The following is an 11880-nucleotide window of genomic DNA, read 5'->3' as shown; positions in this document are numbered from 1 at the left end:
ATAATTTGTTATTATTGGGAGGTAAAATCCAGTTTAATTTACTACAGAAACACGTGCTGGTGGCCTATATTATAAACAAGACAATTATCTATTGGTCGGTAACAAACAAAAGACTGTACTAGTCACAAACACCTTAACAAAGCTATCAAACTGTTTCTGTACTTCAGTAACTCTTTTCCATTTTCTTTGTTCAGAAAACCGGGGCGGGACGTAGTCCAGTGGTAAAGTGCTCGCTTGATGTGTGGTTTGTTTGGGATCGATCCCCGTCGGTGAAACCGTTGGGCTATTTCTCGTTCCAGTAAGTGCACGACTGGTATATGATAGGCTGTGGTATGTACCATCCTGTCTGTGTGATGTATGTAACAGATCCCTTTCTACTACTTAAAAACAAAATGTAGCGGGTTTCCTCTTTAAAACTGTCAAAATTACAAAATGTTTGACGTCCGATGATTAATAAACCAATGTGCTCTAGTGGTGTCGTTAAACAAAACAAACTTTAACTTTGTTCAGAAAACCAAGTCTACTGTGTGCTCATGCACTGCGTTGCTATGTTATCTTCAACTAAGAAGATTGGATACTCTTGTAAATTTTAGTTTTGTTTAGCATTTACGCTAACACGAGGACGAGGGCCTTGAGTCGGCTGATGGTAAGGTACTGCCTATGGTTGCGTTTCACAGATGTATTCACTCCAGGCACTACAAGTACAGTCGTTCCACTTGCCCTGCTCTGGTATTAGCAGCACGCAGTCTTCGACCCCTTCAATGTTGCTGGGCTCATAAATATCCCAGTTCATGAACCCAGCTATGGTCCCGTCCTCCCACACGTACTCGCCCTCGGTGACCTTGTCTGTCAGACCAATGAAATAGACATGTACTCCTGAAACATAATAAAATAAAAGTCTAGATCACTAAACAATAACAAAACATTTTGGTACTAAACATTGTGCTAGCTTCAACCTTTTACTAGCACAAATCCCATGATGGCATTAACGTTTCACTAAATGCGAATTTCTTGCTAGCACTAACCTGTTTTTTTTTAGCACAAAGTTCAAACCATTCATTATGGCCAACACCGATGATGCGGTCCACTGTGTTACTATACGCCACTGCATTGCTTTGTACCGCCCGTTTAAGGAACACTTTACACATGATTTCTTTCTACCGCGCCTATAAGGAAAACGTTACACATGATTTCTTTCTACCGCCAGTCTAAGATCAACGTACATGTTTGTTTTTTACCGCCTGTTTAAGACAAACAGAAGACACGTTTGCTTTCTATATCCCTTTTAATACAAACATTACACATTTTCTTTACACAGCACGTTTAAGACAAACATTACATGTTTGTTTTGGGGTGTCTTTATTTTTGAGGGGAGGGTTTATTTCTTCTAGATCTGGCAACTTCTCATATCTTTCAACTTCTTTCGCCGCCTACCTCCACATCCCAGTCCTTTTTCTCTCCAACCGCGACAGGTGCTTGTCTCTTGTGGCTATCTGTGCCACACACACCTGCCATTCCCCATCAGCGTGTAGCTGTGGGCTTAGGCTGACCACTTCGCGGAGTGTTCAGTAGTTACTTCTGGCATTATTAAGAGGCACTTGTAACCACCTACTATACACCCGTACTACCGGCGGTCGTTAGTTAGTGCCGTGGGTCAGATCAGCTTTATTAGCGGCAGAGGACGAGGATGCCACGTGGGTGTAGGGAAGTAAACAGAGACTGCACCCGTGGAGGAAGGTGAGACAGGTAGGCGATTGTATGGACAGCTCAGAAAGAAAGAAGTGTTTTATTTAACGACGCACTCAACACATTTTATTTACGGTTATATGGCATCAGACATATGGTTAAGGACCACACAGAATTTTTTAGAGGAAACCCGCTGTCGCCACATAGGCTACTCTTGTTACGACAGGCAGCAAGGGATCTTTTATTTGCGCTTCCCACAGGCAGGATAACACAAACCATGGCCTTTGTTGAACCAGTTATGGATCACTGGTCGGTGCAAGTGGTTTACACCTACCCACTGAGCCTTGCGGAGCACTCACTCAGGGTTTGGAGTCGGTATCTGGATTAAAAATTCGACTGGGATCCGAACCCAATACCTACCAGCCTGTAGACCGATGGCCTGCCACGACGCCACCGAGGCCGGTTTCGGACAGCTCAGAAGACAGTCACAGGAAATATGTATGTTTGTACTGCAGCTAGTCTAACACAATCATTACACGTTTGCTTTCTATCGCCAGTTTAAGATAAACATTACACGTGTTTGCTTTCTATGGCCAGTTTAAGATAAACATTACACGTGTTTGCTTTCTATCACCAGTTTAAGATAAACATTACACATGTTTACTTTCTACCGCCAGTTTAAGATAAACATTACACGTGTTTGCTTTCTATCGCCAGTTTAAGATAAACATTACACGTGTTTGCTTTCTACCGCCAGTCTAAGACAAACATTGCCTATATGAATTTTGACTTGCTAACGTTGGTATAATACAAACATTACAGGTCTACATATATGTTTTTCTACCGCCAGTCTACGACAAATGTTACCTGTTTACTTTAAACCGTCTGTTTCAGGCAAACATTACCCATGTTTGTTTTTCTTACCGCTAGTGTAACACAGATACCCATGTTTTCTTTCTAGCAAATGTTTAAAACAAATATTATTTATGTTTACTGTCTGCCACGAAAGTCAGGCGTTGCCTGGCCACGCTTTGCCATCTGACTAAAATATGACGAACATTACTTGCATGTGTTTTTGCTTTTTGTCGCCAATTTCAGACACTATGGTCCTCTTTCTACCGCCATTCTAAGACAAATATTAACCATGTTTCCTTTCTACCGCCAGTCTAAGACGAATATCACGTGTCCTTTTTACTACCAGAGTAAAGAAATTATTACGTCTGATTTCTACTTTGATATCTACCACCAATGTAAAGCAAATATGACATGTTTTGTTTCTGCCACCGCAAACAGACATTACCTATGTTTTCTTTCTACCACCGCAAACAGACATTACCTATGTTTTCTTTCTACCATGACAAACAGACATCACATATGTTTTCTTTTTACCACCCTGTTTTCTTTCTGTCGCCACAAAGATACATTACCTATGTTTTCTTTCTACCACCGCAAACAGACATTACCTATGTTTTCTTTCTACCATGACAAACAGACATCACATATGTTTTCTTTTTACCACCCTGTTTTCTTTCTGTCGCCACAAACATACATTACCTATGTTTTCTTTCTATCACCACAGACAGACATCACCTATTTTTTTTTCTACCATCACAAACAGACATTACATATGTTTTTTTCCTACTATCACAAACAGACATTACCTATGTTTTTTTTCTACCGCCACAAACAGACATTACCTATGTTTTCTTTCTACCATCACAAAGAGTCATTACCTATGTTTTCCCTGATATAGCTACTGACAGCTGTGTTTTTCTCCTCGGTGTCCAGGACAATCAGTCTGGCACCTGATTCGCTGCAAATGTCACGTGCCTCGTCAAACAATTTCATGGTGGTGGACACTTTAAAACATAAGTTCAGCTTGTCAATCAGTATATACCCATCTTCGACTGGACAATGACCTGCAAATATAATTCCACTTAGTATCTGTATTATTTATTTATTTAGCTATTGATGTTGATGTTGCTTCTGTTGCTGTTGTTGTTGTTTTTGTTGTTGTTGTTGTTGTTGTTGTTGTTAAAACTAGTTTGTGTCGCCGAACTCATTAAAGGGACATTCCTGAGTTTGCTGCACATTTTAAGATGTTATCGAATAACAAAGACTTTTTAACGATTGTAATTACATAACAAATATATTTTTCGGCATACAATATAAGTGGCTGTATATTAAGCGTGTTTCTGATCGTTCTAATATTTGTACTAGGTTAAATTTAATTTTATTTCCAAAAATATATTTTTTCATACCTACGAAATTATTTGAAGACAAAATCCAGTTTGGGCTTCTTACAAAGGTGACCAAAAAGACATTGAATATACAGACACTGATATTCTAAACCAGAAAATATATTTCATATGTAAGTTTAATCGTAGAAATATTTTATTAGTCGGAAACATCTTACAAAGCAGCAAACTCAGGAATGTTCCTTTCAAAAAATCTAGAATAATAGTTTCTGGCACGAGTCCTTTTGTAGATGTTTTTCTGACACAAGTCTCAAGAAAATCAAGGAAACGAGCTCCAGGCATTGGTTTTCTTGAGACGATTGTCAGAAAAACCATCTACAAAAGGACGAGTGTCAGAAATATTTTCTAATTCTATGATTCTTATAGTTTTAGTGTAATTATTATAAAATTCACTGCATTTTATGTTTGTTTGGTGACGACACTCCTCTCAGCTGATATATGTTCGGTCACTGAAAGGAATGGGTGCAGCATTACGTATTGCGTGATGTCCGGTACTATCTTTAATTGGAGAATGACGTAATCAACAGGTAGCACCGGCCATCTATCTCCTAAACGACGAGTACGATTGGCCAATGAAAAGGGCGCACTACCGTCATGGGGACGTGTGCTAGACGGTTTTTCTAGTACGACTTTCTGTTCTGGCACCTTTTTACTGGAGGGCGGGACGTAGCCCAGTGGTAAAGCGTTCGCTTGATGCGCGGTCGGTCTGCGATCGATCCCCGTCGATGGGCCCATTGGGCTAGTTCTCGCTTTAGCCAGTGCACCACGACTGGTATATCAAATGCCGTGGTATGTGTTATCCTGTCTGTGGGATGGTGCATATAAAGGATCTCTTGCTATTAATCGATAAGAGTAGCCCATAAAATGGCGACAGAGGGTTTCCTGTCTCAATATCTGTGTGGTCCATAACCATATGTCCGACGCCATATAACCGTAAATAAAATGTGTTGAGTGCGTCGTTAAATAAAACATTTTCTTCCTTTCTACTGGTTGATTGAACTAGAATCTTGAGTCTAAAGACGCCAATGAAAGCACAGACCTGTAGCGACGCAATTGGCTGGATGCCGTGCCTCCTATGTATTCATTCCAAGTTATTTTTATGTTCATATCTAATCAGGTGATTAAAACATCGTTCAACTTTTGAAGTTGAGTAGCGGGAAAAGTATGCAATGCGCAATGTAGAACAGTGACATTTTACACAAAGCGAGTTTATTATGTTTTGTATTGATGGCACATTTTTCATTTTGATATACAAATACAGAACTTCACATACGTTCTTTCGTTTCCTATTTATTTTGCACAATAATATACCCTTCACAAAAGTAGAGGAACTGTAATAAGAATTTACAATTGCCAAAATTGTAAGGTATATTAGCTGTGTGGAATGGTTTTATGATAATAGTGAATTAATTGGACAAACATTACAACCAGTAGTTCAGTATTACAGTAAGTTTTATGTCCACCAAAGATCTTGAAGGATGATTAGGGTCAGAAGTGAAATTTGAAAGTTGACGTTGTTTTATAAGTAAATCACAAATTCAAACAATAAAAATGACTAAAAACAAAATAATAACAACTGTATGATTCTACAGAAAGAAAAAGATTGTACAGAAATAATATTCCACTGATTAATCGACCTTCCTGTAAATGATCAAAATCGAGAATAACACCCCACGCACGTGTACGGGGCAACTGCGTGATGCACGTGCAAACTATGGAATGTGTTTCGGTGTGTTGATAAACAGACCAGGGCCCGTGCTTCTAAAACGTTTAGAGTCCAGACTCAATCTCTAATTACGTCATATGCATACAATTTGTATGGCGTAGCCACGACGTTCACCTCGCAGACTTTATTAGAGTCTCGAGTCTAGACTCTAAGAGAAGTAGGGGGGCCTGTATGGGGTCATGACCTACTTTTCCGTGATCACGTGACCTTGGTAGGAAACAATGGCCTTTGTATATATTGGTACAGGTGTGTGACCTGGGTAGGAAACAATGACCTTTGTGTAGGAGACAATGACACAATGGTCTTTGTGTAGGAAACAATGGTACAATGACCTTTGTGTAGGAGACAATGGCACAGTGGCCATTGTGTAGGAAACAATGGTACAATGACCTTTGTGTAGGAGACAATGGGCTTGGTACAGGTGTCTGACCTGGGTAGGAAACAATGGCCTTTGTATAGGAGACAATGGCCATGGAGGAAACAATGGCCTTTGTGTAGGAGACAATTACCTTGGTGCAGGTGTGCGATCATGGTGTATTCAATTCAATGTATTGCATATTACCAAACAAACTGGTGACAGCAAACAAATAAAAGCAAAGAAACAACAGCAATTAATAATAACAATATGTACAGGCCAGGTATAAGTCTGACGTTGGTTTTGGCTTCATTGTATAACGTCTATTGTGTTGTTGTATTTTTGTATTCACGGTGGACATAGACGTGTGTTGAGGCCCATTTTGTAATAAACGACCCATTTTGTAATATGTACCCATTTTGTTTTTTCACAGTGTTTTATTCTAGACACCCAAATTAATAGCCGTTAAAATATGTCTCGTGGGGAAGGACTGTAGCTGTTTGCTGACTGTTTGGTCTAAAGTGAGGCTTTCATGTCGCCAGACAAAATGCGTGTGTGATGATTTTATTCATTTGTATTTCTTTAGTACATTGTCGACGTTTTCTTTGTTGTCGTCATTCAGCCATTCATTCATTCGCTTTATAATAGAGGAGTACTTTATCAGACCTCTTCATCAGCCCTCATACAAAGGCATTTTATTACGCCTCTCCGAGTGTTTATGAAACCAGGTGAACTGCAAAAGACATACCGACGCGTGCCCGTCTTAAGTAGCAGAATAAATTTGTTATGGTATGCACACTGACCGTCAAAGTTTGTTTGTGTTTAGCGACATCACTAGAGGACATTGATTTATAAATCATCGGTTATTGGATGAAAAACATAATTTTGACAGTTTTAGAGAGGAAACCCGCTACAGTTTTTCCATAAGTAGCAAGGGATCTTTTATATATACAATCTCATATCCCTTATGGGGCCAGTATTTCAAGATTAAATACAAACTTGTGTGTGTCTGTGTGTGCGTGTGCTGGTGTTGACTGAATTAGGTCAAACGCGAAGGTGGTAACTAGTGTGTGTGTGTGTGTGTGTGTGTGTGTGTGTGTGTGTGTGTGTCTGAAACACTCCCAGCCCATTGCTATGGAGAAAGAACGCGTGTCTGCAACTCAGCTTTCTTAGTTATGTCCTGCGTCCATGAGTGTGTCTCTGGATGTGTCCCTATGGTGGTGACACTGGTAAAGGGTAATATGTTGGTAACGATGTTTTTTGGGAGCTCGCACGATCTAATTTGTGCCTGGGAGGAGGGGCACTGGTCATAGGTATCACACACATTCAAACATTCCTGTACCATATCTTTATGCGTCATAAGGTATATATGTAAAATAGTTTTGGAAAACTCGTCATTTGAGGTAGAACCTTTAAAGGAGCAGTACAAGTTATATGTACACGACGTGGATAAGTGGACCCGTTTCTATAAACTGCAGGCAGAAGGTAAACTTCAACCTCATTTTCCAGTGCAACGTGGTGGGAAAAGTCAGATGATGTACAGTGTAGATCGATGTCTAGAACTGTATTACCCTACATGGAAAAAAGAAAAAGAGGAACAGAACAAGCCTCCGACACCCAAAGTCGTCATGGTGTCCCCAACACAACAGGTGGTAGAGCAAGCCAAGGTCGATCTGAAACGGAAACAACAACAACAACAACAAAGTGGTACGGGCTGGAAAGCCCCAAAACTGCAGAAGCATTTCTAAATAAACTATAAAAGGAACTATGTGGGTCAGATATCGTCATTTCATTTAGAGTTGTCATGCCGAGCACATGTTCAGAATGAGGTTTTACATTCTCGCGCAGAGACGCCATGTTAAGACATTTTCAACAAAAACATGCTAAAGGTCTACCACCACCACCACCACCACCACAGCAGCCGCCACCACCACAACCACCACCACATCAGCAGCAGCCACCACCACAGCAGCCACCACCACCACAACAGCAGCAGCATCCCCTAAGATTGCTACATCCCTTCACCATGATCGTGTCGGGACCCACGTCGTGTGGAAAGACATTTTTGGTATACAAATTGTTGAGGGATGGTAAAATCCAGCCGCCTCCTCAGCGCATCATCTGGCTCTACAAACGATGGCAACCCCTCTATGATACGATAAAAATGGTTGCTCGAATGAAATTTGTTCAAGGCATACCCGAGAATTTGGAAAAGGATCATTATTTGGATCCCAGAGTCAGAAATCTCATCGTGTTGGACGACCTGATGTGTATGGCTAACAAAGACCCAAGAATCACCGACCTGTTCACAGAAGGAAGTCATCACAGAAACTTATCCGTCATCGCCATCAACCAGAACCTGTATCACAGCAAGGATCCGACACAGAGAAGAAACTGCCATTATGTAGCGCTGTTCAATAACCCCATCGACAAGCAGCAAGTTCTGACGTTGGCACGGCAGATGTATCCGGAAAACACTCGTCATTTCATGCATCGGTTTGAGGAAGCTACCCACAGGCCCTACGGACATCTCTTGGTGGACTTGAAACCGACCACGCCCGAACATTGGCGTCTTCGACCTAATGGTTTAGAGACGTGGCCGTCCGAATGGTATAAAAGCACGAGCGTAACGGCGAATGTCTCAGAAGACGTGCAACCACCGTCGAAAATAGAGCTCTACGTGCAAATCATGCAAAGGGACGCATTCAAGAGAAAACTACCAGGCATACCCGCCTACGAAAGTGACGACGAAGAAGATGATGAGATAGAACCCTATCTGAAAAAAGTCAAGAGGATGCAGTTTTGTAATACGTGTGGTCTGGTCTTTAAAGGCGGAAGCGACTTGCAGCGACACGTGAAAACGTGCGAGGAGGGAAATGAAGAGTCGTCGCCCGACTTGGAAAACGAAGGCATTCGTCTCATGGTGAAACGTGAATTCGACATCAATCATGATTATCTCCAAAGCAAGAGGAAACGCTACGAAGATAAAAACAGGTCCCAAGATGCCATCGAAAGAAACATGAAGACATTGCAATGGAAGTTATTTAAAGACACGTACTCTCGCTTTCTGACCTATATGCATTACTCTGACAAAGGTCCCAACACCAGGAAAATTCTTCAGTTTGTGAATCCAGATAGAGATGTGAAACCTCAGATTCGTTCTAAATTAAATCAGTATCGTTCCTGGATCGGCGAATATTTGGATGAACAAGACGACAACGATACCGACGATGAGGAGGATGACGAAGATGAAGAGAAATGAACACTCATATTATTCACATGTCGCCCTTAAGGCCTCTCGATGTAACCCAATGTGTGTCCATTGCATGTGTAGTTGTCTGTAGTGATTGTAATTTAGAAATAAATGAAAAACCAAACCATTGCGGTTGGTTTTTTTGTTTTATTCCATGACTAGATTTGTGATTGGATATTTCTACCCCGCTACTTTATAGTAGCAAGAGCTGTGTGCACAAGACAGAACATACAACGGCCTTTGATATACCAGACATAATACACTGGTTGGCTATAGCTTAATAGGCCACCGACGGGGATCGATCCTAGATCGACCACTGTATTTACCCATTTGGTAATTAAAAAGCCCCGTAAGAAGGCTAGTAGAGAAATTTTCTGTTTAAAAATGCAGTTATTTCCCTTTGGTCAACACGTACTACTTGTTAAATCCATGGCGGCGCGCATGTCGCCGACTTACACTAATGGATTAATCACGTGTGACATCTCTCTCTCTCTCTCTCTCTCTCTCTCTCTCTCTCTCTCTCTCTCTCTCTGTCTCTTTCTCTCTGTCTATCTCTGTCTCTCTCTCTCTCAACCATTGCGTTTGTTTTTTGTGTATTCTACTCTATAACTAGATTTATGATTGAATATTTCTACCGCTACTCTATAGTAGCAAGAGTTGTGTGTACAAGACAGCACATACCACGGCCTTTGATGTACCAGACATAATACACTGGTTATAAAGGCTTGTAGTCTAGGGAAATACTCGTGTTTAAAATGCAGTTAAAAGAGCATAGGTTAGGTTGGAGCGTTCTTTTTTCATAGCAATGAGCTGGAGTGTTTCACACACACACACACACACACACACACACACACACACACACACACACACACACACACACACACTAGTTACCACCTTCGCGTTTGACCTAATTCAGTCAACACCAGCACACGCACACGCACACACACACACTAGTTACCACCTTCGCGTTTGACCTAATTCAGTCAACACCAGCGCACGCACACACACACACACACACACACACACACACACACACACACACAAAAGTTTGTATTTAATTATGAAATACAGGCCCCATAAGGGGTATGAGATTGTATATATAAAAGATCCCTTGCTACTTATGGAAAATATGTAGCGGGTTTCCTGTCAAAATTATGTTTTTCATCCAATAATCGATGATTCATAAATCAATGTCCTCTAGTGATGTCGCTAAACACAAACAAAATTTGACGGTCAGTGTGCATACCATAACAAATTTATTCTGCTACTTAAGACGGGCACGCTTCGGTATGTCTTTTGCAGTTCATCTGGTTTCATAAACACTCGGAGAGGCGTAGTAATAAAATGCCTTTGTATGAGGGCTGATGAAGAGGTCTGATAAAGTACTCCTCTATTATAAAGCGAATAAATGAGTGGCTGAATGACGACAACAAAGAAAACGTCGACAATGTGCTAAAGAAATACAAATGAATGAAAATCATCACACACGCATTTTGTCTGGCGACACGACACTTTAGACCAAACAGTCAGCAAACAGCTACAGTCCTTCCCCACGAGACATATTTTAACGGCTATTATTTTGGGTGTCTAGAATAAAACACTGTGAAAAAACATTCACGTCTATGTCCACCGTGAATACAAAAATACAACAACACAATAGACGTTATACAATGAAGCCAAAACTAACGTCAGACTTACACCTGGCCTGTACATATTGTTATTATTAATTGTTGTTGTTTCTTTGCTTTTATTTGTTAGCTGATACCAGTTTGTTTGGTAATATGCAATACATTGAATTGAATACACCATGATCGCACACCTGCACCAAGGTCATTGTCTCCTACACAAAGGCCATTGTTTTCTCCATGGCCATTGTCTCCTATACAAAGGCCATTGTTTCCTACCCAGGTCAGACACCTGTACCAAGCCCATTGTCTCCTACACAAAGGTCATTGTACCATTGTTTCCTACACAATTGCCATTGTGCCATTGTCTCCTACATAAAGGTCACTGTACCATTGTTTCCTACACAAAGACCATTGTGTCATTGTCTCCTACACAAAGGTCATTGTTTCCTACCCAGGTCACACACCTGTACCAATCTATACAAAGGCCATTGTTTCCTACCAAGGTCACGTGATCACGGGAAAGTAGGTCATGACCCCATACAGGCCCCCTTACTACTTCTAAGTTTTATAAGCACCAGGCCTGAACGTTCTTTACTAGGATGTCTGTGGTCAAAATGTATGTTCGGTATAATAGTTGATACTAACATTATTTCAGGATACCATACGTTTTTGAAGAATATCTATATACCACGAGACCGCGGTATGTTCTGAACAAAATAAACGAGTGTAGTAAGCAGGAAGCGAAAACAACGAATGTGGAGTTCTCTATTATATACCTTCTTTTATTTTTATACAAAGACGGTTTTAATTCAACGTCATAATTACACTTTGTTAAATCTATGATCAAGACTGCTTTAATGGATTTACTTAACGTTAACAATCATACGCTGTGGTAATCTTGTGTAATAGTAGCAGTATACAGTTAGCTCCCGTGTGTACCCGGGCATATAAAGAGTTCGCTTGTTGCTTTTTCA

General features: G+C 40.7%; 1 protein-coding gene across 1 annotated transcript in view; it reads right to left on the bottom strand.

Annotated features, from left to right (window-relative positions):
* Positions 1-390: 390 nt before the first annotated feature.
* The window catches only part of LOC121389531 (macrophage mannose receptor 1-like), a 28329-nt gene continuing 16839 nt past the window's right edge, over positions 391-11880 (bottom strand). The window contains exons 3-4 of the mRNA XM_041521195.1: positions 3420-3605; positions 391-876 (exon numbers count right to left, since the gene is read on the bottom strand). Coding sequence (XP_041377129.1) covers positions 659-876; positions 3420-3605 — 404 coding nt within the window. The 3' untranslated portion in view covers positions 391-658. The remainder of the gene's footprint in view (positions 877-3419; positions 3606-11880) is intronic.

The sequence above is a fragment of the Gigantopelta aegis genome, chromosome 14 (genome assembly GCF_016097555.1).
Source record: "Gigantopelta aegis isolate Gae_Host chromosome 14, Gae_host_genome, whole genome shotgun sequence".
Taxonomy (NCBI): Eukaryota; Metazoa; Mollusca; class Gastropoda; order Neomphalida; family Peltospiridae; genus Gigantopelta; species Gigantopelta aegis.
This window is presented reverse-complemented; position numbering and strand designations above follow the sequence as displayed.